We start from the raw sequence: 20,824 nt of genomic DNA on the forward strand, positions 1-20,824 counted from the left end.
ACAAACTCAAGAAAGAGATTCAGAGAAGATAATAGCAACCAAAAAAAAAAAAAAAATTCCAAGAAAGGCTTTCATATATAGTAAGCATCTACAAATTTCAAAAACACATTCTGAGAGTAAATAAACAAAATTTTAGCTCGGTTAATTCCTCGCAAATTAATTTCCCAAGCAGTTAATGGTAAACACAAAGTACAGAGTTTAGCGTGGCTTGGAAGCTTTTTAGCAAACGTAAGTGAACTCTTAAGTAGATTTATTAGCACAACGTTTGCTTTTTATCTTCACAAATGATCCTACAAGTCATTCTAAATTAATAATTCATTCTTCGTAATTGCATTTACGAAGAATGAATTATTAACATATATTCTTAAAGTTATTACAGTTTCCAATGTTTATGTTTTGGTATGCTTTCAAAAGAGCGTCGACTGGGCTCGAATCCTATAGGGCGAAGAACTTTTATAAGGGTTTTTCAATCAAAGAGTGAGATAACCAGTCTCATTCGGAGGCGGTGAGTTTTTTACCCCTCGGAAAGTCGGGTTTATCATCCCTCAAAACAGACAAAAGAAAGGAAAGAATAATGAAAAACCAAAGGAAAAAATAATTCAGGCTAAGGATATCTATACACATAAAGATGGGCCAACCTTAGAAATCATCCAAAGGCAGATATACTAATGGTAATGAGTGTAGTTCATATGTCCACTTTGTTTGAATAGAAATGCAAATTTGAGACTTATTCCAGTGGATTTTCTTGTTATTGTTGTTCGGGATTATTCTTAGAAATTTAACCCACGAAGCAAATATATTCTAATCTCATTTAGGGTTTCAAGAAACCTTTACAAAGACTTTTGATCTGGTGGTGATTGACCGGTCTCGTACGGAGGTGGAGGAATTTTTCCTTTTACAAAACCAAGCAACCAAAAGAACACATTCAAATAACGGACATCATACACCAGTATATTAAGGGGAAAAAACAACAGGAAACGAAGTCAGATGCTGGAGGAGCGTTTCCACCTCGTATGAGACCGATTAACAAATTTGGATTCAAATCTAATTTTGTGCTATAAGATGGAGTCGCACTTGCTTTGCCGTACGAGGCGGTCCAGAAGACTGGATGTGAGCAAATCCTATGAGAAGTAGTCCGTAATGGGAGCTGAAATCCCAGAGGACTGTTCCTACAATATCCCATATAAGCTACAGACAGTTTAATAATAATAATAATATTTTAAAAATAAAACATAAGCCCAAAACTGTTTCCGAATCTATGTTTTTAGAATTTTATTTATTATTATTATTTCGTCTTTTTTCATGAGATAAACCGTTAGGTCATCCAACCTTGAAGCTAGCTTAGTCTAGTTTCTGCAATTACGCAGTCTGTGATGACAATCCTTCAACAATGTAGGACATCAATAACTTGATATTGTTGATCTCAGGTGAGTCAGATAATTACTATCAGATAATATTTGATCTCAAATGAACCTGAATGTATATTCTTTTGGGACATTTTGATCCAGAGGGTTGCAGCCGTAATTTTCTTATAAATTATTGTATATTCATTATTGGATGTAAAGGATATCATTATTATTACGTGATACCTCCAGGGAGTTCAAAGACTCATCGAGGGAGTCATCTACGTTACAACTTTCTCCACCACTCAATCTACCAACTACAAAATTAGTAAAATATTAAAGAGATATTTTACTAGTTTAATGTTTTAAAAGATTTGTGTTATTTGATGGTTGTACGCGTGATATTACTTTATTTATTACATTATTTATTTGTTTATACTCGAATGTATTTCCTACAGTCTATTTTCTGATATGCGAGGATAAAAACCGAGTTTATACATTCAAAAAATTCTTTTGCGCTGAGCCAAAAAATCGGTCGGATGATTTGTGATTAAGGTGAAGGCAACTAAGGATATGAAGTCCATTACCAATGCATTCTTCATAGAATTTGAATGTAAATATTTGTACTTTTCTTCTTACATGTTAGAATCTACCGTAATACAATATTATTAAAGTATCAACTACATCTTTTTCAAAGGTATTCCTTCTGGTTCACCTGCTTTCTCATTCCCTAACTTTTGCCATCTCGTTCCTCATCTTTCAGAAGGAATCAACCAGTTCCCATATCCTTCAGATAAGAAGTGTCTTCGTCTATACGTCCATTCCTGTCATCTACCAGGAGATCCTTAAAATGTTTCACGAAGGCTGTCATGGATACCAACATTACTGGATGTGATCTACAATTAGATATTGTCATACACTTCACGGCCCTCATCGAAAGGATCCATCTTTTAGATCTCCAGTTCTGCTATTCAAGTCGCCAAGGACAAAGAGCGTTTGTTATCTGTGTATGATTCCAATGGTGTTTCACGTGCATTGGCGTATCCTCTATTGACGCATGCGCTCCTATGATGACCATTCCAACTTTCTAAATACTGAGCACCGTTTTTATTAATCGCTCACTGATTTGCTCTTAGCTATTGATAGAATTTTTTCATTTCTTTTCTTGATCCACAAGAAGTTCCTAGATTTCTCTGCTTTTCTTATCCACCAGACTCTAAATCTGTAGGAACCACACTGAATCTCGAATCAGTACCTTTCTATTTAGTTACTGTCAAACCTATTACACCTACCTATATAAATCTGTTATGTATATCTGAGTTTTTATAAGATATACATAACTTTTATAGCTTACAAAACTTTTGTGAGGAGCAGTTGATGACGAAAGATGAAATGGTTATCGTCCTTCGTTCATCTTTTTTTTTCTCTTTTTTTTTGTCTTTAGGCGAGATTTCTATTAGATATACATAACCATTAAACTGTAAGTTCCATTGAGCCACCATAGCTCAGTCGGTCAGCGCTTCTCAACGTGGGTCGTACGCCCCACCGGGGGAGGGAATTTGAATATTTTGGGGGCAATTAGAAAATGTACATGTACATATTTATATTATGCTTTTTCGGAACTTGGCTGACTATTATGCTAGAGGGTGGCATCAAGATCTTTCAGACGCTGAGGTGGGGAATGATCCAAAAAACGTTGAGAAACACTGGTACAGACGAAACCCTTTGGTCGGAAAGACCTGGGTTCGATTCCCGTCCATGATGTGAGGAACCTTTATCTGGTCTCTTTCGAGTAAAAGTGAATTAACCGGTCTCATACAGAGGTAGGGGTTTTTTCCATCCTGAAACTCGGGTTTTTCGTGCCTCAGAACAAGCAAATCGGCACAGTGAACACACACGGATTACAGTCATGAAAAGTGGCGGTTCGTGGCTTGAAATCGTGGGGGTGGTGCAACTTTCGACATATACATACATACCGTAAGTACAGTGTATACATGTTGGATAAAATATCAAAATTATGGTAAAAATTACAAAAAATTAAACATGAAAAAATATTGTTCATTATCGATAAAATTATACAGTTTAGTATAATTAAAAATTACTTAAAAATAAAATCCATTATCATAACCACAATAATGTTCTAAAATAAAAACTACAACAAATGTTATGTCTTTAATTGTAATGTCCAAATATTTAAAGAGACGGAGTAAATAAGATAAGCACTACGCACACTCTGCTACTGGCGCAAACTGCAGTGGAACTGCGCGACGGACAGTTCCCCATTACGCTAATAGTTCGCATCTCACTATGACGTGCATATGCTTGCGCGCGCAGCAATATAACACTGTGGTAAACACAGTACTGCTAGCGTCCTTCGCCCTCCTAAGTGCTACAAGATGGATTTTTATTATTTTTTATACAAAATAAGAGAATTTTATAGGATTGTTGATGATAAAATTAAATATTACAAGCAAATATAAATAATTTAATAAATATATTTATATATCCAGAAAAAAATGGGGGTGCTGCAGTTCCGCAGTGCCTATGGGCGAGCCGCCCCTGGTCATGAATACATAATTAATTCCCCATTAGGAGGCTTAACCAGTCCCAAGGGATGGATGAGGAACGGGGGGAACCCCATATGAATAAATAAATAAGTAAATGTAAGTTCTATGCGAATAATCTGTGTCGGTGTTCATAGCCAATTTCGTTGCTCAAATTTCTATCCAGCTGCTTTCTTTTGGAAATAAATAGTAGCAATATTTCTTTTTCTAAATAATAAAAAAAAAAGTGGTACTAACGCTTTCCTCAGCGGCCCATCCCCGCCCCAACCTGGAGGAGCATAGTTTTATTATAGGAATGCATGCACCCGAAGCCTGTGGGAAACCTACTCGAAAACTGTACTAGGAAACATAGATTAACATCGGGACCTTTACCCCTATAGGGGCCATCTTCACCTCGACTATGAGCTCATTCTATCCCTCGAATATTTTAGTATCGAAATTAAACAAGAGGTTCCAGAGAGAGAGAGAGATCTATTCAAGTAAGGAGTCAGAACAAACCCATCTAGGGAACCATAGGAACTCCGGAACTCTGGTGGGGGAATCTCGAAACATCAACGCTCTCTGGGAATAGAAAGAACATATTGCATTAATAATAAATCTAACAGTTTAGTGAAAAATCTGCTTTCCTTTAAAATGAATATTAAGTTAGAGACAATTTTAATTTATTTATTTATTTACTGCCAGTTATTATCCAGTGGCACACTCATGATTTAAACTTGGTGAGAGCGAGTTGAGTAGACAATTGGCGAATACACACTACGCATTGCATACGACCTATGACAGCATCTGCAGTGATCGCCAATACATGAAACCCGTGATCTCCTTTGGCCTGGCTCGGGCAAACGAAGTAGCGCTCGGTCCGCCCGAGCACTACTTCGTTCGCCTTGCGTTCACACCCGCCGTGATTCCAGAGAGTTATAGGGTATTCCCGCCTTATGCGACCGCTAATTCATAAGTAGTATAGAAATAGAAGACACAACACAAGATAAATTATAAAAAAAAATTTAAAAAAAAACTAATTTTATTAATTAGGAAAAGATTTTTGGAAAATTTTCTAGTGTTTTTTCCTTTTTCGTTTGGAGGCCGAGCCCTTTCCCCCTTGGGTATGGCACTGTTTTATCTACGATGGAAAAAACCCTTAAGGCTTTGTTGGTATGTTCTGTTCTATTTATATATTATTAAAGCAGTCTGAAAATAAGAGAGAGAGGTCACTGAATACTTAGGAAAATCCATAACGAATTCACTTAATTGACATTACATAAAAATAATGTTCTAACATAACTGGGAATATTTTCTATAAATGACTTTATCACGATTTATTATGATAAATTATTGTGACTGGAAATATTTTTCATATTAGTTTTCTTTATCATTAAAAGAACTTTATCTTGCTAAAAGTAGGTTTATTTTTATTTATTTCTACGCATCCAACTTACATTTATCACGTGAACAATTAAATTAACATCAAACAAAAATCAAAAACAACAGAAAAAAAAAAAAAAAAACTCGACTGTAGATTACATGCTTTCGTTACCATGACAACGAACGGATTCCGCTTCTATTTCTTGAATCTAGTTTAATAAAAACAGATGCTGTCTTTTGAAGCAATAAAAAAAAATCTGAATTAGTATAAGAAAAAAAATGACTTCGGTTAACTATTCAAAACCAATTATCTTGAGTTATAAGAGCACATGATTAAAAAAAAAACGATTCCAATACTACTTCGTAAAGAATAAATATACAATTTCATATTAATAATGCATCCATGGCGAGCAAAAATAACGATACAAGAAATTTGAGAAGTCTGGCGTAGAATGTTACTACTGTAAACAGCAGATCGAAAAAAAAAAAAAAAAAAGCTTAAGTATACCGGATCGTCTTCAAGAAATAATTATATGTATAGGTAATCTGAGCACATTACCTAAATAATTAATTTTTCCTAGTCTAGACCTTATAATTAATTTTTTTTTTTTTTTTGTTAATCTCCCATTAATCACTCTTCATGTATATTTTATGTTCAAGTATTTATTAAAGCATTCATTTAGGTAGCGTAAACTGATATCTGATACACTGAAAATACTCTGTTTTTTTTTATTTATTTATTTTTTCTCTCATTAAATCCCGAACTATACGCTAATACTTTTCTTTCATACTCCAGTTACACAACCCCCCCAAGGAGAGCTGTGTCCAGATGTTTTTATTCTTTCGACAAATTCAAACATCTCGTTACAGGATAAAGAGAAACTGTAATCAGACTTTTTTCCCTTTGTTTTAATACTTTTCCCTTAAAAAAAACTAATTGGTTTCATTCTGCTAGACTTTATTCCGTATTTGATTCATATTCTCCAATTTTATGCCATTACACTGTCGAAAATGCTCGATTTTACAATTAAAATAAAAAGCTTAAAAATAAAAATAGGCTTAAGAATGTATCGATTTTGATTTATTTACCCACTCTAATTTTAATTCTTTCAGCGCTTGCATTTATCATTATTAATTTATACCAGATAAGATGTAGAATACTATTAAAAAAAATAAAGGATATACAGTCCTTTCTTTCATTATCCGAGTAAGGTCAAAGGTCACAGTGATTGCTATTAAAGTACTGTACTGTCACACACAAAAAAATAATGATAAATAATAATAAAACTAAGGCCGAAAATAATCTTAAAAAGATTGCAAGTACCACGTTGATGTCCTTCAAAGGAAACATATGACTTTACCGTCATTACTTTACCCAATTTCTCTTCTGCTGTCACTTTCTGCAAACTCATCAAGTTTTAATGTCGCTATAGCTCACGTTCATGCGGAAGCTTTCGTTCTGATGTTATTTCGGCTTAACAGTGGAATCGACACGAGTTATCGCCTCCTGTTTGATGCCTGTCACGGCAACTAAGTATACGGGGGTTAGGGGTCGTAGGTTCCGTGCGAAATGACATGTGAAGCAGTCAGCAGTTATGAATCCAAGGTAACAGAGGAAACGATTAATAATAATAATAATAATAATAACATTTGAAGATCCTTTTAAATAAGAAAAAGAAAAGCAAATTGACTTTAGCTTTCTATGGGCAAAATAAATTCTCATATTTACGACTAGCAGCTGACATATTCTAATTAAAATTTCCTTCAAATTATAAATATTCCTCGTTTTATAATAAAAAATGGAATATTTTAAGATTTTTCCACTTTAGATATCTCACGAAGTTGTTTAATAATTAAGAATATGAAGCATTACTAGTCGTCCGTATACGTTATGCACGCTTTGACACTAATTAGGAAACCAAAATTGTTTAACCTTTACGTAAGTTCAACCTTTTGCCACATGTAATATATTAAAAATATGAAAAACTGCTTGTTCGAGACTTATTTCAGAATGTTTTCGCTGATAAGTTTATGCTTTGAGCGAGGAAATATAAGTGAAATTTGCTATTTATTTTAATTTTATTTGATTTACGAATTATATTTTTTTACGCAAGCAGAGAAATTGATATTAAAATTGACATTAAAATAGACCGAATTCGTCAAGCAATTGTAAATATGATTAAGTTGGAATTCTACATTTAGATGCATTATTTATCATTTTCGGGGTTTTTGCGCATGTGCAAAAAAGCATTGACTATTCACGAGCAGAACTTTTTTTTTATTATTATAAAGCGTGCAGCGCGTGAATCTACGAAATGAACATTTCTATTAGATTGCTCGGGTTTGCGCACTGGTGTGGAAAGATTGAAATCGTCTTTATTTCTGCATAGTTTGTACAGAATAAAAAAAAAAATATTTGAATGTAAACATTTATTTGATGAGAAAAATATTTAAAAATTCATAAAAACAAAAACTAATTCAGAATGAAGTAGATATTTTTCGTTAGATATTAAAAGAGTCAAAAACATATCGGGGGAAAAAATATCAAGCCAAAACGAAACACATTCATTTGAAAATAAATTCAATAAAAATAAAAACAAAAGCATTCTTTTTTATTAATTTGTTCTTATAAAGAAACTGTTAGTAATAATTATTGTTAAGACAATTTCTTCGAGAGTAAGACGTTCGATGGTGACTCTTTTTATTATTTGCCACAAGATTTTTAATTTATCTCCCATTTAATATCATTCCAATTTATTTTTCATACTCTTCGGAAAACTTGACAGTTTCATATTATTAAGGCGTGGGGGTAGTTAGCAAAAGACAACTTTTCATACTTAAGAATGAATATACAATTTTTATCGAATTACCAGCACGAAAAAATGGGAAAAATAAAATATGCAACAACGGTTATAAACTCGTATTAAGTTTTGAAGCGAAAAATTGGCATTATGATTAAAATGACAGCTAAAGATAAAACTGAATTTAAAAGAAGCCAGTTTTGTTCACTGAATCCAATTGATACAATTAATTTAATTATAGATTGATGGACGCAAAGCCGCACTGTTTTATTAGAATTAAAGACTGAGTGACAGTTGAAACCGTAAAAAACGATCTAGAGGTAGCAGGTTTTCCCTTTATTTGTATATTTAAAGCTCAATTCTGTTTGAAAACAAGAGAGCTCTGAAAAAGATATACGAGTCTCTGGAGTATGGCAAAGCACCTGGGTATGCTGCAAGAAAACTCAATTCAAAAGTTTTGAAACAGACCAATAAAGGGAAGATAAATGAATACAAAAATAAGAATAGAAAATTTTCTTTATACAGATAAATCGTGCTATAAAAAAACAACAACTAAATTAGATATAAAAGTAGCTGCATAGTAAAACTACGAAAAAACCATGAACATTATAAAACAATTCTTCATCGAAAATAATTCGGAAAGTGCATTTTATTATTTTTAAAAATAAATAAATACGAAGAAATCCATCTTGTGGCGTTGTTGTCTCCCTGAAAGGGACTTGGAGCTTATCTTTAAGTCTATGATTTGTAACGTTACGTGCGATTAGAGTATTGCAGACAATTGGTGCCATCTCATGTTCCTAATCCCAACTGGTAATGTGCGAATAGTGGGAATTGAACGGTCGATTTTTGTAAGATGCGGAGTTAAAAATCAGCTTTTTCCGGTGTGGGGGGGGGGGGGTAGGGATCCTGTTTCCAAGATCGACTAATTCAAGAACCGCCTAGAAAGCGTCTAGGAATAGTTTGTACACAAATTGCAATTTGATAAAAAAAAAATGATCTTTTATTTTTAAAATGTGGCGTGAAATATTTGCCAAATTTGATAAAAGATTATTTATAACAAAAATGATTATTTAAATTTAAATTCACAGTAGATTTTCGATGTTTAAGAAAAAATTTTAGTTGAAAACTCTTGAATAGTATCATTTCTGAACTTTTATATAGATCAATTAACGTCTGGGAAGGATCAAAATTTCTTCCTGAATAAGAAATCGTTCAGTATATTTATCGAGGGTGATCAGCCATATCCCAACTCTTTACGTGTGTTAAGCAATCAATGAACTTCCGTATATGGGTAAGACATTTTCAGACACAATTAGTGTAAAAGGTGCAGCATGCATTAATCTATGCATGCGTTGCAGGCTACGTGATTAGTTACCTATTCTCGTCTTGCAGGCTAATCGATTATTCAACCTATTCACGACGTCTTACAGGCTAACCAACAAGTTTAGCCCATTCGTAGGCTAACTGATCGGGTAGCCTACTACGAAGTCTGGTCTCTTAACCTGAAAACTGATCGTGCAGGCTTACCGATCAGTTAGCCTAAGCTTAGCTTGCAGATTGAACGATTAGTTAGCCTACTCCTGCCTTGCAGGTTAATTTATTAGTTAGGATACTCATGCATTGAAGGTTATTTAATTAGCTTATTGACGTCTTGCAGACTACACGATCAGTTAGTCTACTTTTTGTTTTGCAGGCTAACCGATGCGTTCAGTTAGCCTGTGCATAGTTTGCAGACCAAGTAATTAGTTCACACGTCTTGCAAGCTAATCAATTAGCCTACATGACATGTGTAGCAGGCCAATCTATTGGTTAAGCTATTCACGTATTCCAGGCTAACCGATCAGTTAGCCTATTCCATGTCTTGCAGGCTAACCGATCAGTTAGCCTATTCCATGTCTTGCAGGCTAATCGATCGGTTAGCCACCAAAACCGATCGGCTTGCAGACTGATTGATTAGCTAGCCTACTCATGTCTTGCAGGCTAATTATGCATGATTCGCTAAGTGAATGAAAAAATTCCTTTCCATTTAATTAAACACACAGAGCCATAAAAACAAACACAGAGACACTAGAAATATAATATCTTTATTCAACTAACAATGACTTTTTCATTTTATCCTCAGTATTATTTTTGTGAGTAATGATCGAAGATATCTGAGAGCAAATAGTAGTCTAATTACAGAAAAGTAAGTTTTTGGAATCTGATAGAAGCAAAAGAAACTGCGTTTATCATATATATATTTTTTACGATATTTTATTTTATTTCAAAGCAAAGTTTGTGCCCAAGTTTTCGATGCCTTGCCAGCTAATGACCAGAGAATAACAGCCGATAATAAAAAATTAGCCTGCGGTCGATTTCGGAGAAGTCTCGTCAGAAAGGCAGGCTATTTTTTTTCCCGAACTTCATACAATCCCACGCAGAGATTAAAGTAACATACGAAACATAATAATATGGAACACAATACTGCGGATCATGAGCTGGCAAAGAGAACAGAAACGTGGGCATCGCTTCGCTTTGAAAACTGTAACTGTTAGGTTAAAAATTCTAGTTAAGTTTAAATTTTCTAAATATTTTATAGTTATAGGTTTAACCGTACATGTCAAGAGCTTATCTTAGTAATCTCAGTGTTAATAAATATACCCGAAAATCAAGTAGTACAAACACAAATGTAAACTTATTATTGTAAAATGAATAATAGATTTATATTCGTGGACTTGCTATACAGTTCGATATTTATATTTATAGACACGTATAGATGTATCTGTATATACCTGTCTGACGAGACGCCACATGCCGAAATTGATCGTAGGCCATGTCAAACTATGTGTTCAGTATTTACAAGAAATAATTTTATGGTTAGATTGAGATTTTTTTTAAGATCTATTTTAAAATGTAAAATGAATTAAATGGATTTTTCTTTTAAGATATTATTCATGATTTACATAGTTGACTCTATTCGTACGATATTTACCTTGAATTTTATTGCTACTTGAATTGACTAAGCTAAGTAGCTAGCTGAAATTCGAAGATGAAAGTTCGCGCATGCGCAACTTTTCAACTTGGAAAGTTGGAACTTTGATTATAATACATTTTTAATGTTTTTTTTTTATGACTTAAAGGGGGGGATGCGGTTTTTTTTAATGGAGAATGGGGAGGAAGATGGGAATTGAAGCGTTTAATTCTGGATGCAATACTAGAGAGAAAGAGAGAGTGAGAGAAAGGAAATTATTCGTTAAAATAAAGCAATTAATGTTAAAGATATTGCTTTGTTGCTAAGCCTAAAATAGCCTTTTTCTCCTTTTACAGCTGCTAAAAAATTGTAAAGAAAAATTGGGCTATATGAGTTACGATATGAATTCTATACAAGTGGTCTCTTGATGATACTGTTCAGCAATGTTCCATTGAAAAAAAGAACACGAACACACACACACACACACACACAAACACACTCTTCAAAGTCATTGCTCGTAGATGGCCAATGGCTTCCTTACAATGTCCAGCTTGTATCTTTGAAGCTTCAGCACAATTAGCAAAAAAAAAAAAAAGGACTGGGGCGTTTTTTGTACAATCGGTCTTGGCGAAGACCAAAAGAAGGTCCTATCTTGTTCTTCAAGAAAGCAATGCTTTTTTTTTTTTTTTTTGGTTCATTTTGTTTGTTTAATGAATGCTTGGGAGAGGAGATATGGGGGAAAAGTTTAAACTGGGATTTTCTAAATGTCTGACACGTCATCTCTTTCATATCTGTAGTAGCTAACACCATCATCTTTGAGAGGTTCTAGCATCAATTCTCCATGCTCCTGTCAAGAAAAAGTTTCCTTGGAACTGTCTGTGTTAAATCCGGTTAACGGCATAAAAGGGAGACCGTTCTCTGGCTGGCGATCATCGTCATCTTTTTTCAAAGGCTTCGTCGATCCTCCGCACATGATAGCGAATCGGAACTCTCGACACAAAGACGTACACAGAGGTTCCTAAAGAAAAAATTAACAAAGTCAATTACGTGGAAGTAGTTTAAAAAAAAAAAAAAGGCTGTTGGTTATGGCATAAAGCGCAAAAGAATGTTGAGTCGGGAGGCAAACTTGCCAACTAAAAATACATTTTCTTCAAAATAATAATGAAACGCTTTAAGATTTATTTTATCGATCAGGTTAACCAGACCAACTTGAAATTATTTTAATCAGTAATTAAAGTCGAGAAACAGTAGTGGAGTCGTATATAAAAAGTACTTAAAATAACTACACCTCATTTGATTAATTCAAATATAAATAATAATTTCTATATACACTGATGAGCCAAAAGTTTAGGAGAATGACAACCCAGCCTGTTTCCGGCCAATCAGACTGCACGATGGTGGTATCCTGGTATGGAGGTTGTTCTCTCATCCCCTTGAATACATCTTGACGGCTAACTCTTACGTAGCTGTTTCGGACCAGATATTGCCCTACATGGGGACAATGCGGCCGATGGAACCGTACTCTTCCAAAAAGACAACCTCCAGTGTGAATTAGTAATTGCGAAAAAGCCAAATTTAATTCTCCTGATTTGAATCCCGCCTGATCCCATTTGTGGGATCAGGTGGGACGTACCATTATTGCTTCAGCATTGATAAAAGATCTGATGAGCATAAGCTAGCAGGAAGAAGTCATATGATGGAGCTTATTGAGAAAGCTGGTCGACGCCCGTGCCTCGCTTGGTCACTGACCTCCAGGCGTTATTCTGTCTGGTTGGTCCATAATACCTTAGGACGCCTTTGGTGGAGTCAATGTTAACAAGGGTGCAAGGGGTTATCTCAACCAAGAGGTTAAACACGCTACTAGACAGGTAATCATAATGTGTCTGTCCCGAGTGTATATTTTTTAAAATTATCTTTGAAATGAGGCTAATATAAACTAATGCAATTGTTTTATTTATCTAAATCCAATTTTAGTTCCTTAACTTATTCCAACAACCATTCCTATTACAAGATACTTAAAGCAAATAAAACTAATTTGTTTAAAATACACTTGCAATGGCGATGGGATGAATATACAAGTCATACTCTGTGCCCAAAACTTGGTGTCAAAGGGTTGAAGACATAATAGTGAAGCCTGATGTGAGTGCCAATTTCTTTTCAATCGATTATAAACACGAGTTTTAAGGTAAATAAACCTTTATTGTTTGAAATCACTGTAGATCGATGCCTTTAGGTCAATATATCTTTAAGCTATTATTAAGTTTTTAACTATAGTTAAAAACCCTTGTTTTTAACTATAGTTACTTTATAATTACATTAACTATCAACAATAATAATAAGAATTATTAGTTGAAGTTTATATAAAATACACACGCCCAAATGATATTTTTTAACTTCATTAATTGTATCCACGTACCCTTTCTCCACTGGGGATTTTTCGGGACTTCCAGATGAACTCGAATATGACGATGAAGCAAGCCATGGTCACACCACAGAATAGAACCAGGAAAACTCCACCAACATTCGCTAATCCCAACTCACTCGCTGAACTGGACATTGACGCTTCTTCTTTGGCACATTTACCAACCCCTTTCTGTTTCCACCAGCGCTCTTTAAGGATGTGTAACACCCCTCCTTCTTGTAGCTTCAAAATGGCGCTGGAGAGATGCCCACGATACGGGGAGCCTACAAAAAAAAAAAAAAAAGTTTGATTGAAAAATTTAGTACACCGGTAAGTTGTCCGAAAGATGTATGCTTACTGTGGTATCTGCCTACCTTGCGGGGTTGCTATTCCGTATCCTTTTGAATCCAACATCCCACCCACTTGAGTAAGCTCACAGTTTCTCTCTATGATGTATTCGATGGTGGTAGATTCCATCAGAAAGGCATAGTTTCCTTTCTTTACCCGTTCCACCCCTTTGGCATTGGTATCTGTAAATACGCTGGGTCTTGTGGATTCCATAAACGACCACATACGTTTGTAAGTAGGAAATTCAGATTCCTGTATAAATATATAAATTATTTTAATATTTAGAACAAATATGCGAAACAGCTAGTTCCAAATCCATCTGCATCATCGCCATCTATCGTTAAAATCGGAAACTAATAGAGATGAATTACATTCACGATTACTTTACATTTTATTATAATTCGAAAGGCTCCCTCTTTCGGAAGGATACAAAACGGCGTTTAAAATATCGAATTATATATACTTACTCGGAAAAAGGATTCTGTGGATCCTGATTCCACGCAGCCATATGGTATGCGCGTCTGTTTGGCCAAATCTTCGGCTCCTTCGATAGGCGATGCCAATCTTTCTACAGTCAAGAAAGCAGCTAAGTTAGCTGTGTACGATGAGACCATGATGAGGGTGAAAAACCACCACATGCCTGCTATCATTCTAGTAGAAATGGCCCTGCAAGTGATTGAAAAATAAACAATATTTAACTGTTTTACATTTCGTAATCATTGCACACAGTCATGCAAGTATATGAAATTCAACAAGATATACTTGAGGATGAAGCGAAAGAACATTATAGTGTTTGGAATTGAGGCAGAGATACGAGGAATTAGAAATATGCTGCCAGTATGTCGCGTGTGTTCTTGTAAATGGTTAATTTATTTTGAGGATGATAAACCTTGCTGTCCCAGTTTAAAACGTTAAGTTGCCTTCGATTAAAAATCCATTCATTATTTTTCCTACATTCATCCCACATATGAGACGTCCAAGCAGTGGCGTAGCTGGGGGGGGGGGGGGTCCTCTCCGGGCGGCACTTTGAACCTTTTTGAACTTTTGTAGTTAATTCTAAAATACAGTCTCGAGAACTCGGTTCCAAATATTGTAATACTACTGTGAATTTTCCTCACAATTGCTATAAGTGTTGCTAGTTGTGAGAGGAGTCTTTCCAAATAAAATTGATTAAGAATTACCTACATTACTATGAAATAGACGCCAATGTCATCGACGATTTTGCTAACAGAAAAGCAAAAAAAAAAGAACATTTTAGAATGTTGATAATTATTAAAGTTTTACTTCAAAAACAAACATAGTGTTTTAATTTCCTATACGTCGTTTTGACTTTTTGTAGTATTTTTGGCGTGCATTGAGAGGGGCGGCAAACTCAGGGATCGCCCTAGGCGGAAAAAGCTCTGACTATGCCACTGGGACCACGGAAGAATATCACAGAAAAGCAGTAGTAACCATCGTTCAAATGGAATGGTTACTAACGCTTCAACTGCACGAAGTTAGTGAAGAAGGCTTACCCATCGCCAGCTGATCGGTAAGCCTTCAGATACGTTACCATCGCGTTCAATCTCGTGTACTCACTAGCGGCCGGCCTGAGGAAACTGCTTTATTGCAGTAACATCAAATGGGAAAAAAGTGTTGGTTCCCTAATCATTAATAACAAAAACATTTGCAACTTTTAAGATTCTTGGAAAATTTTAAATTAAATATTATTTTTAGAATAAAAATGCAACTTGACTGAATTGCTTACCTTGGTGTAATGTCACAGCCTTGACACATGAGGCAACCGATGGTGAACCACAAAGTGTTCAAAAGGGTGAATTGATTTTCAAGCTCCTCTGGTTCCGTATCGCAAGGGTGAGGGTTCACCCATTCGTACGGACTAAAGCGGGCTACGATAAAAAGAAAGAGACTCACCCCAAGGAAGGCTGTGGCCATATACAGCCACACTTCTACTGACAACGGAGATAAGAAGGAGAAAAGTTTTGGCACCTTTTTCGTTGGTTTTTTGAATAATATTGCTATCCCTAAATTCATAAATGGCATGGTGAAGTCCACAGCCTCTTCTCTCTCGTAGGTGATTGTGAGATCTGCTATGACAATGTCAGCTTTCTAAAAAAATTCAGGATAATATATCAGAAGATGTCACCCAGCCTTCCAAAGTAATCTTTTATAATATAAAATTCCGACTATGAAAAGTTCATACATGCAAGAAGATGTTAATGTTATACTTTATTTAAACACAGGATTAGTGCTACAGAAACAAATGCCATTTCTATGGCTATATGCACATGAATGTCACCTTTACTGAATGGTAGTGCTGTATAAATAAAAGGAATATTGTAACGCGTTTTATTTCCAAGTATATGTGAGCAGGTTCAGTCCTAATTAACTTTTGTCAAGACCATTGTACGTCCTACACGGTCACAGATAGTTGGCATAAGACTATGAATGATTTTCATCTGTATCCAGGGAGGACAGTACGGAAGAAGACTACCTCCATCTCGTGGTCTCTAACCATAACGCTATATATTACTGTCTGTAATAGTACGAGTTCTACGATCAATTTTCTTCATTTTGGGCGGTTAAAAACCTCAGTTTCGGAAGGATAAAAATCCTGCTCGTTGTGACATACATGGATTAATTATGGAACTGTCTGAAAAAAGCTCCTCTAGTTGGCGACTATAACTGAAGTCGATTACCATCATCATACGGGTATCTTCATGGAGTAAGAAGACCAATTATTCACAACACTATTAGAAATATTGCTTCCTTTGCAGAAATATACTTTCGTTATTATTTTAATTAAATTTTACAATAGTTTTAAAATATTTCATTTCAGTTTAATTAAAATCAGGTTACTGAAATTAAAGTTATGTTTATTATTTTTATCATTTTATAATATTAGAAGAATAAATTGATTATTATATTTACAATTCAAAACAACATAATTTTAAGCCACATTATTATTCAAGTAAAAGTATTATTTTTACTTAAAAAAACTCATATCGCGGTAATATTTGTCATTATATTCATATAATAATTGTAAATACAAATAAATAAATGCTTAAATGAAAATAAAAAAAACAAGCATTCATTATTTATTTAATTAATTTTTTTATTCATAATTTGTCACGATCTTGACGCTTTCGTCTGCCTTAGCAATAAAAGTAACTAAGAACGTGGCTTCCATTATTCATAATAAAGGTTTGCGCTACACACCAGCGCCATCTACTCCTTTCTGCTCGATTATGTAAACAGTTAATTATATCGGCATCATTTTATGACATTAGTGAAGTCATTTCAGCAGTTGGAAACGTGAAAGTTCTTGAGTCCACACATCATTAACGTACACTACTGGAGATCGTCCTTCAGTTTTAGCTGACATCTACGGTTTCGTACAATACATCGGAAACAAGTCACCGATTGGGCGTCAAGCCCGGTTACATGTTTGCTAACAACACAACCAGCAGAGCATGCACATTTCACACGTCATTTAACGCGAACGCCATATCGGGGCTTCATCCGGGAACTGTTCGCTGTTTACCATTCGTGATAATCAAATGATACTGAAGCAATGGCTGGGAAAGTGTTCGTTGATTCTGTTTAGAAGCAATTTTATCGGGCGTGAAATCTTGTATAGTTCGTTATACAATGCAACAGGCCAACGAAGCGTTAATAAAAAAAAATAAAAATAAAAAAAAGAAGCGATACTTACGCCATCTATCAACTCACGGATCATCCCATTCCACTCCCCCATGTCATTTCTTCTTCCATAGCTGTTATCATCCACTTCCTTAATCTTATACTTGAAGCCCCATATTTTAGCGATCTCTTCCATCAAGTCAACGCAGTATCCTTCGTATTCTCCGGGAATTTTCTTGTTCTTTCGGGTCATGTATGGCTTATTCTAAAAAAGTCACCAGAACTATACTTTAGTGTACTTGAGCAAATGTTTCAACTGTGGAACAAAATTATTTGAAGGCCACGCGAATTTATTTTAACAAGCAAGCATGCTGGAAAACATTTTAAAACCATCAATTAACAACAACAACAACAACAAAAAAAAGTTTAAATAATTACGTAGCGGACTAAATAACTTTCTTAAAGTTACGTCAGCATTCCCTTAAACTAACAATTGATATAATCTTGACTTCTATAATTCTTCAATAAGTACGATTATGTGGGCCATATTATCATCACAAACAAACGCGATGCGAGTGTACACTGCAGAAAAGACTTACCAGTATTGTTGTAATGATCAAAGTCTTATTTCTCAAACTTTGCGTATATTCTTCGTATACTCGAGTCAAATTTCCAGTCAGTTGAAAACCAGTGTTGATATTCCATTCGCCAGTCTTTTATGTAAAAAAATAAAATACACATTCATTTACTTACGGATAACAACGATACGAGTACAATAATAAAAAAAAAAAAAGTTAAATTAAAATAAGAACAATTAGGATTATTTGTCATTTGAAATATAGTTCATATTGATAATTATACTGCGTTGGCAAAAGTCCTGGAACACCTGAGAAAGACGGCCTGGTTGGCCACGTAGTTAGCGTGCAACGCTACAACCAGCAGGCAACGGGATAGAATTCCAGTGGGCGTGGATGTTTGTGAATGTCTTTAGATGGGAGTTGAATTCAATCACCCTGTCGCGCTTCAGTCGAGATGTTCCAATATTTGAACAGCACAGTATATATGCAATATATAATCAGATAGATAGATAGACAGATAGAGATTCCCAGAATGGACACATCCTTGTTTGCTATTAGTCGCAGACAAGGTTATTTTTTTAAAAATTATGATTATTATTATATTAAAAAGCATACGAACTACAAAAATTGAAAATTATAAATCAAGGAAAAGAGAATTTATCTTTACCAGCTTATCTTAGTTTGTAGGAATTTTACGTTATTGGTAAAAGTCAAATCTGTCTCAAACTATATTTCGCGTGTTGCATCTCTCCAGACTGAAGCTCGAGTATGTCCAAAGTTTTCTCAAAATATCAGGGAAAACAGCATGTGGGATGCAAACTTGCTTCCGTATTGTGAAAGACGGGAAGTAAGTAATTACAGGTAAATCTTACATCTTAATTTAAAGAAGATGGTTGTTCTCTTCGTCGTTCACCCGTCAATTAACCTTTGACATTGATGAATTATATTCCATTACTCGCTACGGTGGAGACTGGTTGGAAATTAACAGTTATTTGGCGCTCAAACCAAGTTCCAAAACTAAGAAAACTCAAATATTCCATAATTTCCATTCCGAAGTAATATTTTCAACATAATCTTCCGGCTAAGATAGTACTCGAGTATTCCTAAGAATTGGCCAGTCATAGAGTTTACATATTTACCATAAACTTTGCTATTTAGACCTAGAGAATCGAACTCGTTATTATATGTAACCCCCATGAAGTCTCAGTACACATTATGGAAAGCCATTCGAGTCTAATTTACCACTCATAGCCACCCCGCACTATACACTACCTCGCAAATGAATTTTTCTGTTAATTACGACTGCTGTCTGATAATTATTTCATATTAATGACAAAATGATATATAAATGATGAGGTCTTAAACAAAACTGCATTTTTGCATAATTTAAATTTTAACGCTAAAAATAAAATATAAAATGACTAATATATAAAGTGATATTATGTCGATAATTAAGTAGTTATCACTTAGCTAGAAAAAAAACCCAAAAGTTACCTCTTTTAGGCCGATGTGAGTTAAATCTAACACTTTTAATTTGAAATCTGTACGGAAGCCGTCATCATCAAATTTTATGTCTCCAGTCAACCCTTTCACCGTTATCTGAAAAAGGTAACATGCATTCAATAAAAGAAAATCTAATGATAAAAAATAATCCATTAAAATATATAATCTAACATATTAACTACTTACATCTCTTAGATGGCTAATAATAGATATTCCATAGGGCCATGGTGTTTCTGTATCACACGATAAAGATCGGATCCTTATTCTCTGGTTCTGGTCTATCGTGCTTAGGGTTGTTGCAAAGACACGTACCGCATCGTACATCAATGCCACTTCAGTCTGCAAAGAAAAGCCAAGCCCACAAATTCTCAGTTTTAAATTCAATTCAATGCGGCCATTTTTATTAGACTACATTTGCGCATACAAAATATGCAAATATCGGCATCTATGAAGGTCCATTTAGCACGTTTCAAGCATATTAAAAAACATTCCACATACTGTAAACTAAACAAAAGAGACTTCATGTCTCGCAACCCAGGAAAAAAGCAATTTTCGTAACCTAGCAACAGCGTTGCTAGGTTACGAAGTTCACTACGTATATTGTTGCTTTCTGCTATGATTCGTATGCGGTATTTCCTGCTTTTATGGAATCTAGGAAACGGGCATTAAATTCGCAGTTAGGAATTTTGTTTCTACAAAAGCAAATAATGCAATAAAGGCAACGAAACTATGCTAAACTGTAGAAAATGAAACATTTAATGAAGCAGCCAAGCCATTGCTAAAACACATTCATCTCGCAGATGAATTATCATATTGCACAGTGAATATTTTTATTCTACTATGTTCTCTACGGATGCTACACTACGCCACCTACCGTTATATTCTATCCACCAAGGAAGCATGGAAGGAAAGACATTTATAAGTTGGAAATATTACACGGAGTTCAAAGATCGCATTCATTGTACATCGACTTTTCCCCTTTTATTTATTTAACATTATAATTGAGTAATTAAATATAGATATTAAAAAAAAAAGAATAAAATAACATATAATCCCCTCCTTAAAGTCGTAAAATTACCTTGGAAAATTGAGAATCAGGATCTGTTTTTTTCCCGTATGTTACAGGCTGAGATTTCCAATCGAGAATCATATCTTGGAATTCAGGAGTTTCATCATCGATCAGTCTGAATCCTGAGATGTTGGTTCCGGCATATTGGAAATCTTCCAGATTTACTGTATGAAGATCCTATGACAAAATGTGGAGAGAAGAGAAATTATGCTTAAAATATTAAATAATCATCGCACAGAAAATTTTAAGAAATAATTATA

General features: G+C 34.6%; 1 protein-coding gene across 2 annotated transcripts in view; it reads right to left on the reverse strand.

Annotated features, from left to right (window-relative positions):
- Window positions 1-10,140: 10,140 nt before the first annotated feature.
- Window positions 10,141-20,824, reverse strand: part of KaiR1D (Kainate-type ionotropic glutamate receptor subunit 1D) — a 28,788-nt gene continuing 18,104 nt past the window's right edge. Inside the window, exons 6-15 of one of the 2 annotated variants that reach the window (XM_090409484.1) lie at window positions 20,574-20,741; window positions 19,682-19,834; window positions 19,487-19,591; window positions 18,014-18,127; window positions 17,488-17,679; window positions 15,520-15,881; window positions 14,240-14,438; window positions 13,799-14,024; window positions 13,440-13,708; window positions 10,141-12,041 (exon numbers count right to left, since the gene is read on the reverse strand). In XM_090409484.1, the coding sequence (XP_090265610.1) occupies window positions 11,874-12,041; window positions 13,440-13,708; window positions 13,799-14,024; window positions 14,240-14,438; window positions 15,520-15,881; window positions 17,488-17,679; window positions 18,014-18,127; window positions 19,487-19,591; window positions 19,682-19,834; window positions 20,574-20,741 (1,956 nt within the window). In that variant the 3' untranslated portion in view covers window positions 10,141-11,873. The remainder of the gene's footprint in view (window positions 12,042-13,439; window positions 13,709-13,798; window positions 14,025-14,239; window positions 14,439-15,519; window positions 15,882-17,487; window positions 17,680-18,013; window positions 18,128-19,486; window positions 19,592-19,681; window positions 19,835-20,573; window positions 20,742-20,824) is intronic. The other variant, XM_090409485.1, reaches the window with a different exon arrangement.

This window comes from Typopeltis vanoorti, chromosome 19 (assembly GCF_054136105.1).
Source record: "Typopeltis vanoorti isolate ZY-2024b chromosome 19, IOZ_Tvanoo_1.0, whole genome shotgun sequence".
Lineage (NCBI taxonomy): Eukaryota > Metazoa > Arthropoda > Arachnida > Uropygi > Thelyphonidae > Typopeltis > Typopeltis vanoorti.